Below are 19,557 nucleotides of genomic sequence, written 5' to 3'. Positions count from 1 at the left end.
AAAAAAAAAAAACACCAGGAGGGAACGGCGCGCGCCAAACGGTAGCAACACACTCTCTTCACCGAGCTATCTGCATAGGTACGGGGCCCCATGAGGGTCGTTGCCTCATTCTATCGTTAGCACACTGGTTGCCAGGGGAGAGCGCGCACGCAGTCCCCCACTACCACAAATTACGCAGTCGAGTTTCCCCTATTTGGGGAAATCGCAGGGGTCAGCACACTCGCAGTGCAATGAGTGAGCCTCACCCTGGGAAAACCACCTTCATGATCATGGTATCTCCCCTGCCAGGTAAGTATGAATCGCTTTCCCCGCCCCCCCGTACAGCCTTAGACGCCTACACTGTACACACACGCTCCCCACCCACCCTCCGCACCCCCTCCTCTTCCACGCCTCTCATCCCCTCCAAACGACTCTGCTAATAAAATCCGAGCAACTTCTCGCGAAAACTTCCACAGCCCGGGAAGTGGCTCGCCGGGAATTGTACCCCTACGCTGCAAGATTTACATAAGCCAAGCCCCATTCCTGACCTCTAAGGCGGCTCCTCTCCTCCAACCCCTGCCCTGTCCCCGCCCTGCCGAGATGACCAATGGGCGGGCCGGCTGCTGAAGGGGGAAGTGACGTCATCGTGCCCGCCCACTTCGGGAGCCCACCAAGCCGAGGTAACACGCCTCTTACTTTTTATCTGAGATACCGGCGGATTTTGCCAGCCGCCTCGAATTCTTACCTTTTGTCCTGCGTTACACGCCGGGGAAAGGAATTCTGGGATCGTGTGTTATGCTGATCCAAAATGTTTTTAAGAAATAAAGAAGTTGTAAAACAATGGATACAAGTATATATTTATGTATGTGTCTTGTGTGTAGACATGTAGATTCAGGGTTACATCTCAGAGTGCTACTCGGTGTATTTTCTGCGCACGTCCTTCCTACTTCAATCTCGTGGTATACCAGGGACCATGTTTTTCCTTTCCTCACCATACAGAATACAAGAAATGACGATTCTGAAAAAGAAGCTGATGACCAGAATAAGGGATAGGAAGATGACCTGTTTGCTTGAAGAGCGAGGTTGGTTTTTTCGTTTGTTTTCTCCACCTGGGTGAGACTGGGCTAGACCTGAGGGCGGGGCGAGGGGAGGCTGAAGAAGGCAGCCAACTTGTGTTTTCAGACCAGAGAGCAAGGAGCGGAGTGACTTGATCCTTGAGGGTGCCTTTGGCTCAAGGGGGACGCTGACTCTTCCGGAGAATCTTGGAGCCGACAACAAAGGAACTCAGCACCCAGCTAACTTCCAGGAAGAAGCTTCCTCTCCTCCCCCTGCTTTTCCCCTTTCCCCTCCTTTCTCTCTCTGCAGCCATCAGAAATAAACTCTGGCTCATTTCATCTGAAATATGCTTTATTCCAGGGATAGTAATAGCTCAGAGAATCTCTGAAAAAGATCTCTAGAAAAATCTCTAGAAAAGATAAGGAAACAGATTATCCCCTAGAGCCTCCAGAAGGTAAGGCAGCCCTATTGACCCCTTGATTTTAGTCCAGTGAGACCTTTGTTGGACTCCTAACCTACAGAACTGTAATATAATAAATGTGTGTTCTTTTAAGCCACTAAACTCATGGTCACTTATTACAGCAGACATAGAACACCAATTCAATAAGTGTCTAGCACATTCACCTTAGCAGTAATAAGATGGGGGACATAATGAACCCTATATCAATCTGCAGGTCGTCTGTCTGTCCTAGGTTGACAGGTCAAGAGATACTGGTACGTGTTTAAAGCATTACATTAGGTATCTTTTTTCCTTTCCGTTTTTTCCCTAAAGGACTCTCGCCCTATTTCCTGCACAGGTGTACCCAACATGGTTCTCACTGGAATTACAGCAAATTGGAAGACAGTGGTGGTGACACAGGTTGATTTCATTTGCTTTTAAGAATGGGTTCTAACACGTAGAGGGAAAGAATATAATTTATGGAAAGTTAAATACCGTAGAATCCTCCATCCCAAAGATTCATTTTTTGCAACCATTTTTTAAAAAATTTTTTTTTTTTAGGGTGAAGAGCTACTTTTCAAAGGATGAAACACAAGAATGGCTTTTAGGAATTTTTCCCCAAAGTAATTTGTGACTGGATCCTGTTGCCGAAACTTGGCCTCTGTTCACCGGTGCCGAAGAGAAATGCGGAGACAGAGTTTTGGGTGAAGTAGAAAAGAGTAGCTTTTATTGCTTTGCCAGGCAGAGGGGGCCACAGCGGGCTAATGCCCTCAAGACTGTGTGACCCACCCTGGAGGGCGTAGTGAGGAGCCTTACAGTGTTCGAGGAGCAGGGCGTGATCAGCTCGCAGACAGTTCTCGGATTGGCTGGCATCAAAGTGAAGTTTCAAGCGTCATCAACCTTCTGGTTTCAACCAGTCCAGGGTCTATGTGCTTGTGGGCAGCACTTTCCATCTGGAGGGGGTCTGCTCCCTGTAAAACCACTTAGGCGTGTGTGTCAGGCCTTTATCTGTAGCTTCACTGAGCCGGGAGTTCGGTGATTCTGCCGTGTGGCGGATTTATAGTCTACACTGCTGCCCGTTCCCCAGCCCAACAGCTGTTCTTTGTTTCTATGCCTTCACATTCCCGAATCGTTAACTCTCGAGTCAGCACTTTACTTCAAAAGACAAGGGCACGGGGCCTCGTACACGGTTTCAATCCTGACCAGGTCTGAGATTTACACGATGCATATGCTGTTGTTTTCATAAATGTTAACGTCCTTAAAATGAAGTTCTTAAAAGCATTATTTGAGTTCTCCATTGACTACAGATTACACCATCAATGCCTTCCAGCCCTGGCAGCACCGGGAGGAAGGAAGACTTGCCGGGATGCTTGCATCACCACAGGGCAAGAGGTCCCCAAATTTTACTGCTTTATCTTTAAGTAAGACTTCATAGTTCGGCTGACTTTTCATCCATTCTTGCTGATCCTGCCAGTGAGTTCCTCTGTAGTGACAGCCAAAGGCACTCATGGAAAATACTTAACCAAGCGTAAAGGCAGAAGTCGAGGTCACTTCATCTACTACGGAAGTGGGGCATGTGTCTACCTCAGGCCTGAGTCTTTTGGTAATTGGTGGCGGTGGTGGTGACAATGTTTGAGTTGTTTTATTTTTTATTTTATTTTTTATCTTTATTTGTTTATATTTTTGGCCACGCCGGCGGGGCCTGCGGGACCTTAGTTCCCCGACCACGGATCGAACCCCTGCCCCCTGCAGTGGAAGCTCACAGTCTAAACACTGGACCGCCAGGGAAGTCCGTGAGTTTTTTGTTCATGTTGTCGTTCGCTTTAATTTCTCAACCGTTACTAGGAAATAATTGTGGAGCAAGTGCTTGGTTTTAATTCTGGAAGGCAAAAGAACGTAACTAAGGACTTTTCCCAAGGAACGCTTTGAGATCTTTATGTCAATTTGTGGTGTGACTTACCCACTTTTCAATTAAGGATTCTTAATTAAAGGAAAACAAGCTTATTTATAGGTTTGAATCAGTGTTATAGAACAATAGGTTTTCGACTGGGATCCGCAGCCCACCCACATCAGAAACGTGTGGTCTGTGTTTACGTGAAAAACTGCAGACTCTAGGGCCTCACACCAACGAGACCTCCGGGGATTGGAGCCCAGGAAGGAGGTTCTGTAATCTCCACAGCTGATTCTCAGGCACTCTAAATGTAAGAACTGCCCTTTAATATTTTTAGATAAGGGGATTGTTACAAAATGACAAGAGGGTAAATCATTCTTTTAAACTTAGACTTCAAGCGTTAGACAGTGAGGTGAGCTCTTCGTGACAGTTTGTCTTTCCTATTCTTCCCCACTCAGCCTAGGGACTCGTGCAGAAATTAGAGACAGAGTAGGGGAAGAAAAACGTATTTCTTTACACACATTTTGCTTTAATAGCCACCGAAAAGATTGTTTCATTTCCTCTCACTGACCCTGTCCACCAGTTATGTTGGCCTTTAACGTATCGCTGTAGCAGCATGTATAAATATATATCATACATTTACTCACACATACACACCTTCGAAAGCACTGTGAAGACACAGACTAGGCTTTAGCACAACTGGGGGCCGCTCACATGTCACTTAAAAATGATCCCTCGTTCATTTACACAAGACTCAACAGGCTTGGTGTGGCCAGTAGCCCCCAAGTCCCAGGGAGAAGTTAGGATGACAAAATCGGACAGTATATTTAGAGTGAGGTCAGTACACTTCTTGGAGATCGTAAAAGAATAGAAATAGGAGGTCTAGGCTAAGCACGAGGCGGCATCTGGGAGTCGCTGCTCTCACCACGTGGATTCAAAGAACTCAGGTGTTGCGGTGCAGACCGACGCCCAGCCTGACCGTGACCCGGCTGCGCTGGCCCCGGGTCAGGTCGTCGGGGCCCCTGCCCACACTGTCCCGCAGGGCACCGCTGCTCAGTCCTGAGCTCCTCGATCTGCCGTGGAGCTCCAGCGTGGGGACCGCATGCTCCATCGCTGGGAAGCAGGTCCTATTTCCCCTGAGTTGACCCTCAGGATGAGGCGAGAAGTGTGCTGTTGCTGGTGCCCAAGCCCCCCAGAAGCGGTGCCACAGGGTCCTCTACACACTGTGCCTGTTTTGCTCCGTGCTGGGCCCGGTGGACCTTGCCTGGTTATTCCTCAACTGCAGGAGAGGCCCTCTGCCTTTCGCCCTGCCCCACCAGGCCACGTCTCTGACTCCTTCCAGACCCTCCAGCAGGGTCGAAGAACTTCATGACAGTGTAAAAGTTTGAGGTGTCTCACTTGTGGAAAAGCCTTAAGATCTGTTTAAGGAGAAGGTGGGTGACTTCATGACAGCCCTACAGAAATTAAGACCTGTTGGCAAACTATTTCTCCTGTGAATTCTTTATGCACCGAAGAATGAACAATGAGAACTCCGCTGAGATTTTCTTTTGGAAGGAGATAGGTAAGTGGTATCAGGACATGTGTAGACAACTTAAGAGTGACTGCTGAGGGATTGGTTGCTATCAATGGTGACCTTCACAAGACCCCAGGCAGCCTTGTGTATTAGCATGGCCTAGGCAACTGGAAGGCAGGTGCCCCCAAGATTCCATGACCCCCCCCCTCCGCTACCAGTTCTGTTATTGCAACTCCAGATGGTAACCTCGCATGCTGGGTCCTCCTCTGTCACTCCTGTCTGAGTGTGAGCTATAGACGGTGCCTTTGGCTCTGAGCGCTGGCATAATGAACCTTGTTTTTGCGGTTGCAAACCCTCAAGTTTCGCCCAACAGTAAGTTAAGAATTCCAGTTTCTGTCATCTCTCAGTCCTGATTAAACTTACGTGATTTCACATGTTTTTAATCCATCATATGTTTGGGTTTCTTCTCCCCAGTCCCTGGCTCTACCTTTTCTGCCACATGTCACCATGGCAGTATCTCTTGGCCCTTTATCTGATCTGAGGGTAGAACTTACACTCACGGAAATCAACCAGGAGCTTCAGTTGTAGCTGGCAAAGAAGAAGCAGGACTTCCAAGACCTCCCAGAGAAATTCCTTGTATCCCAAGCTACTGCCTACTCCCTGGCCAACCAGCTGCAGAAATACAGTTAAGTCCTAGGGGTCATGGCCACCAAAGTGATGAATGATCATGGTCTTCCCTCTGAGAAACAAAAACTCTCCAGACTTTGTCTCCTATTCCCTTTGTCATTTTGAATTTCATTCTGACCACAATCCAGGAAAGGTAGAAGTGGCTATTTTACCCTCAGTTCCCTGAGGATGGGAAAACTCAGGCACAAAGAGTTGAGCCACTTTTCCAGGTTTGCGGTGAGTTGTAGGTTGAGATTAGAGTTAAAATCCCAGATATTGATTCTTGGTTCAGGCACTGAACTGCCTGTTTCTCTCAGGAACAAGCTAAACTGTGTCAATTGGAATCTTTCCTGTTCTGTATCTGATCCTGCATCACTGTTGGCTAAACGACTGGGACTGATGAACTCCATCAGTTCAGGTTTCCCTGAGGTCCCATTGGCAAAGCCCTGTGCTAGTTACACTGGGGTGACATGGTGGTTACACACTGGGGGAAGCAGGGGATAGTACCTGCTTAAAAGTAGCTTAAGGATGAGTCTGCTTCTCACTGAAACCATGGGCTACCTGTTTGAGTTGTAATGAATAATGAGGAAATTCGGACAAAGCTCTGACAATAGTCCCTGGCACAGTATAACACAGTAAGTTCAGGTTCTACTATGTCTAATAACACAAACTTTCATAGTATTTGGGCACATTTTTTTTCCAGGTCCTTATGGTTTCATGTATTCTCTTTCACACAAGTGTATCCAGGTGAGTTTTTTACCTTTGAGACACTTGTCCATTACTGAAATCCCAGCACAAGGGAACCATCAGTCCTATAGTCCTAGGGGTCTTCCCAACCACACAGGAATCACCAGGAATGCCCCTGCTCAGCGTTTCACCTACGAGGCTGCAAGTATTGGTAAGTGGCCCAGGATTCAGTGTCAGTTTGCCAAACACCAGTTCATCTTGTCTAGTTACTTTCTGTGCCCTGGAGCTTCTGTTTCCTCAGCTCTAAAACAGGGAGTAACCGAATGCCATGCAGGTGGGAGGCTGAGGAATCAGATGTGGAAATCCCTGTGTAGAGCCTGGTACTGAGGTTACATCTGTCCTTGGGATGGACCCTGCCTCTTCCCTTGAAGGCAGTGACCACAGCAGCCTGTCCAGCTTTCCCCTGAGGCAGCGTCTCTCTTTCCTCAGAGTATGAAGCATTTAAGGACATCATTGAATCTGTGCTGAGTGAGAAGCTGCTGTTTGAGGCGCTGAGGCTAGCAGAGAAGCTGGCAGAGAAGGCCACGCAAGCTGAGAGGTGAGATAAGGAGGGCAGAGATGTTCATGGCAGGCACATGGCACAATATTTATAAACCAGCAGGAGAACACCAATTGGTGAATTACGGACTCCAATTGTTATTCAGAGCCTCATTTACTCTGCTTTTAAAAACACTATTGACTTAAAATCACATATCATGAAATTCACCAAATTCAAGTCAACAGCTCAGTGGCATTTGGTACCCTCAACAATGTTGTGCAATCAATACCTCATTTACCTTTAACTCACAACCCCCTCCTGACTGACTACACCTTGTCATCCATTCTTGGCCCTGTCATTCTCACGTTTTTTTCCAATTCACACCAGCTGTATCTGTCCACACTCCTTGGGGCTGTTCTCACAGAAATCCCTAATAGTGCGTCATCTTTGCATTTTAAAATTGTATCTTCTGTCCCACCTTAAGACATGTGATACCCTAACTCGAAGTCAGGCACGAGAGCTGACCCAGTTACGGCGGACATTACGGGAAGTGAAAGATGACTCTGTCCTACTCCAGCAGCACCTCAAGGACCTCCTCACCCACAACGACCTTGACAACCACCAGGGGCAGGGCTTCTAAGAGCGGCTGACTGAGGGACACAGGCTGGCAGAGCACCTTGCCCACAAGCTCAGCCCAGCTAAGGGGGCCACAGTACCTGATAACACTGAGCTGCTCCAAGGTCCCCTGCTCACAAGAGACTCCACACCTGCACTAGGAATGTTTTTTTTTTATCAGCTTTCCTGTTTCATGTCCCGTTTGGGGCTATGATAGGAGCAGGACTGGCTGAGTGGGAGAACAGAGGAGAAATGCACAGGGTGGAGGGCGTAGTATTCCAACTGTCTGATTCCTCCCTGATGAACCATGGCCTTTGGCGCAGGAGGCAGCATCCGCCCAGTGTTAAAGCACAGAAAAGACGATGTGACAGGAGGCAGGTTATTAGAGTGAAAGGAGCCCTGGACTAAGCATGAAAGTTCCCAGGGTTCAGCCTGAGGGCGGCTGTCTTTAGTAACAGTGAGTGAGTGAGTGATTTTTTCCTATCCCAGTATCTGTTTCCTCTTCTGTAAAATGGATCAAATAATCTGTTGATGGTAGCTGTAGTGATGAAATGGGGAAATATTTACGAATGCACTGCAGAAAAAAGAAAGCCCTTCACTGTGTGGTGCTAGATAAGGTGCTTGATGTAGTCAGACTTGGTGTTGGGAAAGCTGTTTAGACTGGACCACTTTCCATAGAGAGACTTCCCCTTGATAACCAGCAGAAGCCACCTGGAAGAGCTCAGGATGTTCCCAGGGGGAGGGATGTGGGACATGGTTCTTCTCCTTAGAGAAAGGAGGGGATCTTGTGAGAGCTGTGAAAGTTCATAGAGCCTGTGTCTTTGGCAGAATTTGTGGCAGGATGGATGATCCAGCTGTGGAAGCCAAGATGGAAGGCGGACAAGTATACAGTGATATAAGGGAGAAAGGACACTTTAAATGTTTGTCCAATTCCAGGCAGAAGGTGTCATGATGATGATCCTCTGGTTTAGTCAGACTGCCTGATGGATCGGAAATCCATGCTAGGGCAATTGTTTAAAGACAATGCACTAGAACTTCCATACGGTACTAATTCATACCTAGGTATTTATGAGTCTGTAACCATGTGAGTTGCTGTGTTGGGAGTGAGTGAAGTGGCAAGAAGCTGACTTCTTGGATATTTCTGAATTTGCAGAAATTCGTGAAGATGAGGAAGGTGAACAAGCACAAGAGATACTCACATCTAGGTAACAGTGAACTAGCAGGAGCTGGTAATGGGTGGGTAAATTATGGACAGGGTCACAGAAAGAACAGTGAGGTCAAGAGAGTCACAGATGCCAGACGCAAGGAGAAGCAGAACTGCAGACTGTATTGATTTACTTCGCTCAACCCACATGGAAATGGCCGTGTGAACTTGGTCGTCTGTTGTCTCCGTGCTACTTGTATGTACGACCCAAGGTGAATGCACCCCCCTTAGGATTTCCTGCACACACAGAATATCTATTCTCTCCTAAAGGAACTCCAAGGTGAGATAAATATCTACTCCTACACAGTTGTTTTAGGTCCTTGGGAGGAAGGTACCTAGCAAAGGAATTAGTAGAGAAGTAACCAGAAAAATTAAGCATCAGGACAACTATCTAGAAAAAAAATTGGTTGTCATGTGACAGTAGTAAGAGAAAGAGGCCTCGGAGGCCTTTCTATTCCTAAAAAGAAGGCATAATATCTCTGGGAGTCTATAATGCCTTAATAGCCATATTCACTGGACTACTTTATCTTAAATTGAACATGACTTAGGACCACGGGGGTAGCATCTGGTATGGAAGTTCTTTTGTGTTTCATGTTCCTGAAGGTACCATACTGGGATGGTTGAGTCTCACTCCTCATCAGACGTTGTGTGGCCAGTGCACGGAGCACCTGCTGGTCTCCCTCTCCTGCCCCATGGCAGCCACACTCCACCTCACGTACAGGAGGATAGTTCCTTCCCTCTTTAAGGGGACTGCCCTTTTGGTTTCTCTGACACTCCCGATGCTTCCCATCAAAACCAGGCAGGGCAGCTTGGGGTCGGATCCTCTTTGTTTAATTTTCTGTCATCCCTCTCCCACCTGGCACAGCGTGGAGCTGCAGGAGGTTGAAAAGAAGGAAGTGCCTCAGGAATCCCAGGATGAATGTGTTTTGACTCCTTCAATTCTCCAAGGAAGTTCTGACTGCAACCAGCCTTACGGTGATGGCAAATTTGCACTTGATGAATCAGAAGTGGGCCCTGCTCCGGATGGAGCCTGTGGTTGCTCCCATGCTAAAGAGGATGAAATTCCAACTGATCTCCCAAGTAGCCTCCATATTTGTTCCCCACACCTGTGTAGACTGAGGAAGGTCATCTCTGAAGATAGTCCCTATAGACACATCTTGCTTAAATCAGGGAAAAGGATCTATTATGAAACACAGACATCAGGTGGCTCAGGGAGCCTTTATCCCTTTCTAGGCCCCAGTCATGCCTGTGTCACCCTGGCACCAGTGTCAGGCATTTGGACCCAAATCAGGTGTGACAAACTCTCATCCACCTTGGGTGGAAATCTACAGGAGGTGTTTGTCAGACCTAGTTTGGATCAAATGTGTCTTGTCACCTGCAATGACCTAATTTTTGTTTTTTTGTACAATGTCCCTGGCCTTTCTATCCTTATCCAGATACAACGGCAGACTTGCATATACATCAGGAGAGGTTGTTTCCCTGGTTTCACTGCTCTCAGTCCCAGTCTCCATCTTCTCTATGTTGGCTTCTAACTGTTAGCTAAGCAGTCATCTGAAAACCAGGACAGACACAGCTGTACCATTGCCTTGTTTGGATGTTTCCATGAAGCAAGGCTGGGCTCTGGCAGTCCCTTCAGCCTTGAATGGGCATGGTTTCTGTGTCACACCAAAGATTCTTTTTTGGTTTGAGGGTTTATACAATTCATCCATCACTCTAGTCTCAAGTATAAATTCCTCTAAACCATCAGCAACCACATAATCTGATGGGACTAACCAATATTGTAGAAACAATTCTAGAAAATAACTCAGCTCATTTTCTAGGATTACTGGGGAAAATATATCATTAACTATTTATACAGCCTCAGAACAAAGGATGTTGGGAGAGCACTCTATCAGATCAATAAGAGAATTTCCCTGATGGGTCTGGGGTCCAGTCTAATTCTAAGACTTAAGTGTCCTGGAATGTCTCTGCTAATGTATTATGTTCTTGCACTGAGAATATTCACGTCCTTGTGGTGTGTTCACTGAGTAGGTATGTGTGAGACGTGATTTACTTATTGTGACCCACTGTCTCTGAATTTCTTGCTAGACAATCAAAATGATCATAAACAAGTGGATGGACAAGAGCCAGTATCCCCCAGGTAATTCTGAAGATCTGTGGGCTGTGAATGTCAGTGGTGACAACAGGAGACCTCAAATCCAGGGAAAAACAGAATTACTAAATGTAACTCTTTCATCCATTCAGTCAACAGTCAAATATCCCTTTTAACAACGTTGTCTATTTTTATTGCGGTAGTTGTGTGGGTTTCAATTTATTAATCCTTCAAGTATAGTAACGTACAGTGAGTTGACCCTGGTGAAAGAGCCAAACTTGGGAGTTCCTGTAATCAAGTGTTCTCTCCTGTATGGTTAACAGCAGGGTGAGATTCATATCGCCTTGTGCCTGTTTGGCATCAGCATGTTGGTAAATATTTGATTGCAAGTGAAGAAACTAGAAGAAATTCATATTATAACAAAATGTTGAGAAAATAGTTCCTGAAGGCAGAATATCTAGAGTCTATAATTCCTCAAAAGCTGTATTCACTTGGGCACTGCATATACAGATCAACACAATGTATGCAAACAAGTTGGGACCACTCTCTTAGTCTTCTGTGTGTGCTGGGGCTCATGACTATAGCATGCAGGGAGAGTTCAGTCTCCTCCCTCAACAGCTGGTTGTGTGGCTAGAGCATCTGCTGGTCTCTCCCTCTCCCAACCCATGGAAGCCACACTCCACGTCACATACAGGAGGATAATTATTTCCTTCTTTAAGAGGACTTCCCCTTTGCTTTCTGTGTCCACTCCCTATGCCTCCCATCAACACCAGCTAGGACAGCATGGTGTCTGCTCCTCTTAGTTTAATCTTCTGTCATCCCTTTGCCACCTGACACAGCGTGAACCTACAGGATGTTGAAAAGAAGGAAGTGCTCCAGGAATCCCAAGATGAATGTGTTCTGGCTCCTTCAACTCCCCAGGAAGGTTCTAACTGCTACCAGCCTTACACTGATGAAAAATTTGCATTTGATGAAGAGAAAGTGGGGTCTGCTCTGGATGGAGCCTGTGGTTGCTCCCATGCTAAAGAGGATGAAATTTCAACTGGTCTCCCAGGTAATCTCCATTATCTTTGTTAGTATACTCTGAGAGAATTAATCTGCTTAGATAGACTGTATGCTTACATATTGAAGCCTGGTTTGAACCAGACTCTACAATTGCATTTAAAATAAGACATTCTACAAGTTAGTGAACTTTTCTCAGTTCCTAGTCTTGTTTGTCCCTGTGGCAAATCACTGGAACGAAGGCAGTCCTGCCAGACTCACATGTACATTGTGGCACAGGAAGTAACTTTGAGGCCTCCTAATTTTGAATGAATGTCTTATATCACATGAAATTCTCTAATTTTCATTCCTGAGCAATGTCCCTGAGCTCCCTTACGTGTCTGAGTCTGATGGCAGTCTTGTTTCTATCTTTGGAGATGTCACTACATTGATTCACTTCTGTCAACCCACAGTCTATCTCCTTTCATTTGTGTTATCTTGTCCAGAGTCTTCTGAAACCAAAATATAAGCCCCACTGTCACACTTGGTACATTTCTCTGAAGCAAGGCAGGGCCCTGGAACTTCCCAAGCTGATGAATGGCCATTGTTTCTTTGCAGCTTTGAAGATTCTTTTTTTTTTTTTTTTTTGCTTTTATACATTTATTTATTTATTTATTGGCTGCGTTGTACCTTTGTTGCTGCGTGTGGGTTTTCTCTAGTCACGGTGAGCAGGGGTTACTCTTCGTTGTGGTGCGCGGGCTTCTCACTGCGGTGGCTTCTCTTGTTGCAGAGCATGGGCTCTATGTGCACGGGCTTCAGTAGTTCTGGCATGAGGGCTCAGCAGTTGTGACTTGCGGGCTCTAGAGTGCAGGCTCAGTAGTTGTGGCGCACGGGCTTAGCTGCTCCGTGGCGTGTGGGATATTCCCGGACCAGGGCTCGAACCCGTGTCCCCTGCATTGGCAGGCAGATTCTTAACCACTGTGCCACCAGGGAAGTCCCTGAAGATTCTTTTGACTTGATGGTGTGTAGATTCCACTCCCATCTAATCTCACTGTATAATTCATCTAACCCATTAACAAACAGCATTTCAGATAGAAAAGGCTGACTATTACAGCAACGCTCTAGGATGGCAGCTGGGTATTTCCCCAGGATCTGTGGGGAAAAGGATTTGTTTAGCCATTTGCACAGACTCAGGACATAGGATACTCTGAGGATGACCTGTCATATCAAGGACATTTGTCCAGTGGCTCAAGAAGGAAACCCAGTGCCTTCTTATGAGGCTCTCTTTGGGGCCTCCTGGGCTATTTCTCTCACAATAGCCTGTTATCACACTGTGAAGACTGGCACAGGATTGGGCATTTGTGAAGGGGTTTTGCCTGATGTAACTGTCCTGTCAATTTATTTGTAGAAAACCAAACTGATCACAGTGACCCGCAAGGACCAGTGGCTATTGCCACAAGGTAATTTTGAATACTTGTGGCCCGTTAATACAGTGATGACGTCTGCAGGCCTCTGGTCCAGGGGAAAGCAGGAAGTGCTGAATATATTGTATCATCAATTTTCCCAACCACGAATTATCATTTTTTGTAATGTTCTCTGCTTTCATTGTGGTACTTACATTGTTTCCCATTTCTTATTAACTTCTCAAGTTTATAACCCAAGCCGGTTGACCCAGGTAAACTAAGTCAGAGTGATTTTTTGGCACTCACTCGTTATCTCCAGTGTGGTTTATAGAGTGAGGTACATATCTGTTTTCTGCCTGTTTGGCGTTAGCATGTTGGCATGTATGTCATAGCAAGAAATGTAAATAGACCATAATATTACTATACCATGCCACAGTATTTAGAGAGGCCTCGATGGCATGAGATTTCTGGGACACCAGAATGTCCCAAAAGCTGTATGCACTTGCCCGTTCCATGTGACACTCAATGCAACGTAAATGAAAGGGTGAAAGCCACTGGTACGTGTCTCTATATGTTGTGAGTCATGACTACCATCCAGAGATAATTCAGTCTCTTTCTTCATCAGCTTGTTATTTGGCCAGAGCACTGAGCACCTAGTGTCCTTTCTATCTCCTGCCCCTGTGAAAAAACACACTCTGTCCCACACACAAAAGGGAGTTTTTCCCTCTTTAAAGGATCAGGCCTTTGGCTTGCTTCACCACTCCCTTAAACATGCCATCAGAACCAGGTAGGACTCTATGATTGCTGATCCCTCTTGGGTTAATCTTCAGTCCTGCCTCCCCACCAGGCTCAGCAGGGAGCTGCCACAGATGGTAGAGAATGGTGTCGCATGGGACTCACTGGATGAATACTATTTGATTTACTCAATTCTTCCTGGTCTGTCAGACTCCTTCTGGCCTTATACAAGCGCTGCCTTCTTCTCATTTGAGGAAGTGGATGTCTCTTATGCTCGGGATGTAACCATTGAGTATTCTTTATCAATGTGATAAAACTCCAACTGGACTCCCAGGTAGACTCTGTATTCTTTGTACCCCACGCCTCAGGCAGTGCTGAGATTTGTCATCCCTGTGTACAAGCCCTGTAGACATAGTGATTTGAATCAGGCTCTATGACAGAGTTTTAAGCACAGACATCAGGTGGGTCAGGGAGCTGTGCTCTGTTCTTCATCCAGGCCAAGCCTATGGGTCAGGCCCCCAGTTAGATAATGGATCCAAGGCAGGTGTGACAAACTCACTCACTTGCAGGTGTGCAAGTGCACAGGGATGACTGTCGTTTTTCCTGATTCCCATGAAATGTCTCTTCCTACATACAAGCCTCCTATTTTCATACCCAAAAAATGTCCCTTGAATTTCTGTGCCTTTCCAGAGACGTTGACAGCCTTAATTCCATCTTTGGATTTGTTGTTTCACTGGTGTCACTTCTGTCATCCCCAGTGTCTGTCTCCTCTAAGTTGGCTGTGTCAGTGAAGCAGTCATCTGAAAACCAGGACACGAAGACCTCTACCATCACCTTGTTTGTACGTTTCCATGAACCAAGGCAGAGCCCTGGCATTTCCCTACCCCATGAATGGCCAAAGATTCAGCGTAGCAACAAACAGTCTTTTTTTTTTTTTTTTTTTTTTTTGCGGTACGCGGGCCTCTCACTGTTGCGGCCTCTCCCGTTGCGGAGCACAGGCTCCGGACGCACAGGCTCAGCGGCCATGGCTCACGGGCCCAGCCGCTCTGTGGCATGTGGGATCTTCCCGGACCGGGGCACAAACCTGTGTCCCCTGCATCGGCAGGCGGACTCTCAACCACTGCGCCACCAGGGAAGCCCAAACATTCATTTTGATTCAAGGTTTTGTAGATTCCATCCATCATTCTGCTAAACCAGCCAGTGTATGATGAGAAAAGCCTGAATATTACACTATTCTGTTAGAATGCAGGTGAGCTATTGCCCACAATCTGTGGGGAAAAGATGTGTTTAACTTTTTATTCAGACTTGGAAGAGGATACCGTGGTGAGGATCTACCAGGTCAGGGAGATCTTGGCTGATGGCTCAGGAAAGCAAACCAAGGCAGGTATATAAGACACAACCTGAGGCCTCCTGGAATATTCTTCTTAAAATATCCTATCGTCCCACTGGTGATGTTTGTCCCCAGGGTAGTATTGGATACTGGGTTATTATCGTACACAGGAAGATCTGCTTAGTCTCAAGATTGCTTTGGCTATTCAGGATCTTTTGAGTTTCCATACAAATTGTGAAATTTTTTGTTCCCTGTCTGAATTTATCTGTAGGAAATCATACTGTTCTTGAGGAAGAGGAAGGCCAAGACCTTATCTGTTCTAGGTAACTATGAAGAAACATGGGTCTTAATTCAGTGGTGACATCTGGTCATATCAGATGCAGGGAAATCTGAAAGTGCTGAATATGCCTATTTCTTCCATTCTGACAACCACAAAGTGTCCCTTTTAATAATGTTGTCTGTTTTCACTGTGGTACTTGTATAGGCCCCTTTATGAATCCCTCTCAATTATAGTAACCTACAGTCAGTTGATGCAGGGGTACTAATCAGCCACCCGATTTCTTGCAGTCTCCTGTTCTCTCCTTTTTATTAAAACCAGCATGAGATGCATATCTGCCTCTGCCTGTTTGGCCTTACCACACTGGCAGGTATTTGATGGCAAGGAAAGGAACGAGAAAAAAAATTCGTATCACATCTCAGTATTAGAGAAATTGGCCTTGAAGACACAGGACTTCTAGGAGCCCATTATGCTGCTAGAGCCTGTTCACTTGGCTGCTACATGTAAATTTCACGAAAAACTTATGCTATAGTTGAAGCCGCCTTTACGGTTTCTGAAGGCGTGTGTGATGTGACTGCTGTGTACTGGGGTAGTTCAGTCTCCTTCCTCCTGGGCTCGTTTCTGATCAGTGCTCAGAGCATGTCACGCTCACTTTCTCCCCCTCCCTCTCTCTCCCTTTCCCTTTGCAAGCACCCGCCGGCCCCAGATAGGAGAGGATTGTTATACCTCCCTTTATGGGGACTTCCCATTTCTTTTCTGTGACTGTTAGGCAGCTAGCTACAGATGAGCAGCAGGGGAAGGCAGAGGTGGAGACTCAGGATATGTGAGCCAAACAAGGAGGGTCTGAGGCACAGGTTGCGGTCAGCACGTCCTGAAGCAGCAGGAAGCACCTGGCCGAAGGGGAATTCCCCAAGGCACGCAGGCGCAGTTTGAGCCAAGCGATAACCGTAGATAACCCCAACCTCATTATGTCATCATTATAATAGAATTTACATGTGGTTTCAACACCCCCCCTCCCCGCCATGGGCTTTTCTTAGCGAATTTGGGTGAAAACATGGAATTATGGGTAAAAGCATGCTCACTCAGTATAACCCGTCACTCACGTGACGGGACCTTGTCACTGGATCTTAACCCAATTCCTACCCTTAGGTTCAAAGCGCTTATAAACACCCCGCGCCCCTATAGCTGGGCTGGTTTCACATCGCAGAAGCCAGTCTGCGCTCTCTCCGAGAGTGTGTCTATGCTTTAAGTAAATTTTGCTTTGAACTTAAACCCGAAGTGTTCGTCTGCAATTCTTGGCTTAATATTACAAGGACCGAGATGGCTGGTCCAGATTCATCTATTGACCTCCTCGGTTGAAACTCTCCAACACAACGCACACCAAACCCATAACATGACCGGTCCCTTAACCCTCCCATCAAAACCCGCCAGGACTCCGTGTTCCTGAATATTTGCTATTTAATCATCAGTCCTCCCGACCCCACAAAGCTCAGTTTGGAGCTGCTGGCGGTAGAAGAGAATGAAGTCCAGCAGGACTCACTGGATGAATGTGATTTGACTGGTTCTATCGGCCATCGTCTGTCAGACTCCTGTACAGCTTACACATGGACTTTACTGCCAACCCCGATTCTGGAAGCCAAGGACCACTCTTCCTAGGTAAAAAATAAAAGGGGATTAGGAAGCTCTAGTTGTCTCAGGGTTGAGGGTGGAGGGGGCAATGGGGCCTTTCCCACACCCACTGTAGGTCTGGTTGAAGTCTGTGATGCTCTACCAGAGTGAGGTGAGCAAGAGCCTGGGATTTAGGACCAGCTCTGCCTCAGGCCCTGGGTTTGCAAACTGCTGATTGTTTCACTGGGCCAAGTTATTTATCTCCTTAGGTACTCACATCTCACATCCCTCATCTGAACTCTTGAAAAATTATATCCCCATTCCATGGTTGTTGGGAATATTAAGCAACATGATGTCCAGAAAGCCTGATCAGTAAAAATGGTTTGATAACAACTATGAATATATAACATCTAACCATTGTGTCTTTCTGGTGCTTTAACACTTACAAAATGATCGCACATGCGTTGTTTCCTCTGAGGTAGAGCACTTTTTTGATCCCCACTTTCTCTGGGACCCGTCTTCCCTTGCTTCCTCAGAAAGGTACGTTGGCCAGTATTTTCCTCTCTTTTCAACATCCACCCTCAAGTCAATTTTCCCCTGCTAGGTGCTCTCAGTAACACTGTATTAGTAACATTCTGTAGCAATGTAAACCCTGGCCACACAACTCAGCCTCCAGTTTAGTTTTCATATCCAGGTTATTTTCCTTTTTTCCCCTCTTTTTAAAATAAAGGGCCATCCTCACCCATGAGGTGTACTGATCTCTCTATTTTATGAAAATCCATTTAATTCATCATCTTCACTCATCCCCATGGCCATGTCCTCAGTTTTCTTCTCCTTGGGATCCACCTCTGCTCAGATTTTCTTTTTTTTCTTTGTTTGTTTGTTTTTGCGGTATGCGGGCCTCTCACTGTTGTGGCCTCTCCCGCTGTGGAGCACTGGCTCCGGATGCGCAGGCTCAGCGGTCATGGCTCACGGGCCCAGCCGCTCCACGGCATGTGGGATCTTCCCGGACCAGGACACGAACCCGTGTCCCCTGCATCGGCAGGCGGACTCTCAACCACTGAGCCACCAGGGAAGCCCAGAACTTTTTCTTTTCTTTTTTTTTTAAAATCAGTTTTATTTTTCTTGACTTTTTTTTTTTTTTGGCATTTGGGGACATGTTTGCTCTGTGGTAGTCTTACCAATACTGGGTAGTGTTAGGAAGATCAACAAAAAGCAAATATAAAAATGTCTCCATTGGTTTCCACTCACCATAGACTTTCAGATGGCCTTTCTTGTTCCTGGACACTTTCCTTACTTGATGACCCTCCTGCGTGCGGGAGTAAGTCATAGTAAGATCATGCAAAACAACGGATCCTGTTGGCTGTGGTTTTATCTTCAGAGCTGGGTTTGGATGCTTCCATTGGAATGAAGAACCCTCCCAAGCTGGAAGGTGAGGTCTTAGCTGCCAGCAAACATGAGTGTCTGGTCTGTAGCAAGATGAATGCCTTAAGTGTCCTGAAACAAATTATCACAAGAAAACTGCTGTTCAGCAAGTGGAGGCTAGCATGCCAATTCCCTGGCCTTCAAGCTTAGGGTACAGAGGTAATCACATTTGAGGCTCTTACGTGTACTTCTTCCTTATACTCTTTACCTAAGATTATAGCTCAGTCTCCCACTATTTTTTCTCTTCCTCGTTTGTTCACTCAACAGCTGATGCTACCTCGTCTGGTCTTTCCTCTCTTTTCCATGGGGGCTGCCACCCTGCCATGGCCCTTCCATCTCCATCTCCTGTTTGCACTCTGAACTCTGTTGAGTTCCTATAGCTGCTGTCCTGATATTCCCTCTGACCTTTCCTTTTAGCCACAGGGAAGCCCAGATCCATGTCCTCCTCATCAGAAGAGCATCATTTAGGCCACTGAACACATAGTCCTTCGCCTGATCTCACACACTTTCTTGGTTTCTTTGCCTTATTCTCCCTTCCCCGCTCCCAAACTCCACTGCCTATTTCTACCAGGATCATGTGTTAATGAATCACTTGGATGTGGGTTCGCTTTTGGAGAAACTTATCTAGGAAAACCCTTAACCCTCAACTTCTGCACATGAACAAGAAGAAATGAAACAGGAAAAAGATCCCTGATTACAAAAACTAAGTAAGAACCTGGGTCATAGGTGGGAGTGCTGGACTGGCCTGGAGTCACCTCAGCCCCAGGTGGGCAGTTCTGTGCTACCGTGTATGGGGCTTCCAGGGACTCACTGGAGCTGGCAGTAGGTGGGGGACAGTAGATGGCACCCTAAAGGGACATTAGCCAAAAGGAGATGCAGAGGCCAGGTTTTCAATATGCATAAAAGCATGAAGTGCATAGGCATTCAGACCTCTCCCCTTTTCTCAAATTACTCCTTCTACATGTTCAGTAAAAATCCTGAAAAATGAACTTAGTTGGAATCTGAGGCCAAGGAATGTAGGAGAGCATTGTAGTGAATAAACTTTGGGCCAGATTTATGAAGACCCAGGGAAATACACAAGAATCCAATATAATCATTGCTTCAGACAAATCTAATTG

At 46.4% G+C, this 19,557-nt stretch overlaps 1 protein-coding gene and 1 non-coding gene across 2 annotated transcripts; one reads left to right on the top strand and one right to left on the bottom strand.

Annotated features, from left to right (window-relative positions):
- Positions 1–132: 132 nt before the first annotated feature.
- Positions 133–296, bottom strand: LOC112413091 (U1 spliceosomal RNA). The gene has a single exon (XR_003005898.1). It is a non-coding gene; the product is annotated as a U1 spliceosomal RNA (small nuclear RNA).
- A 168-nt stretch (positions 297–464) lies between these two features.
- On the top strand, positions 465–18,639 carry LOC112413002 (neuroblastoma breakpoint family member 4-like). Its single transcript, XM_024764806.1, is given in 14 exon segments — positions 465–659; positions 979–1,061; positions 1,162–1,894; positions 2,036–5,563; positions 6,721–6,829; positions 7,157–7,584; positions 8,213–8,274; positions 9,137–9,563; positions 10,677–10,728; positions 11,520–11,734; positions 15,401–15,452; positions 16,876–17,041; positions 17,551–17,554; positions 18,396–18,639. Coding segments are annotated over 11 exon segments (1,887 nt in total). The 5' UTR covers positions 465–659; positions 979–1,061; positions 1,162–1,894; positions 2,036–5,385; the 3' UTR covers positions 18,590–18,639.
- Positions 18,640–19,557: the final 918 nt, after the last annotated feature.

The sequence above is a fragment of the Neophocaena asiaeorientalis genome, unplaced genomic scaffold (assembly GCF_003031525.2).
Source record: "Neophocaena asiaeorientalis asiaeorientalis breed wild unplaced genomic scaffold, Neophocaena_asiaeorientalis_V1.1 scaffold62, whole genome shotgun sequence".
Classification (NCBI taxonomy): Eukaryota; Metazoa; Chordata; class Mammalia; order Artiodactyla; family Phocoenidae; genus Neophocaena; species Neophocaena asiaeorientalis.
The sequence above is the reverse complement of the archived record's forward strand: the minus strand, read 5'-3'. Positions and strand labels throughout refer to the sequence as shown.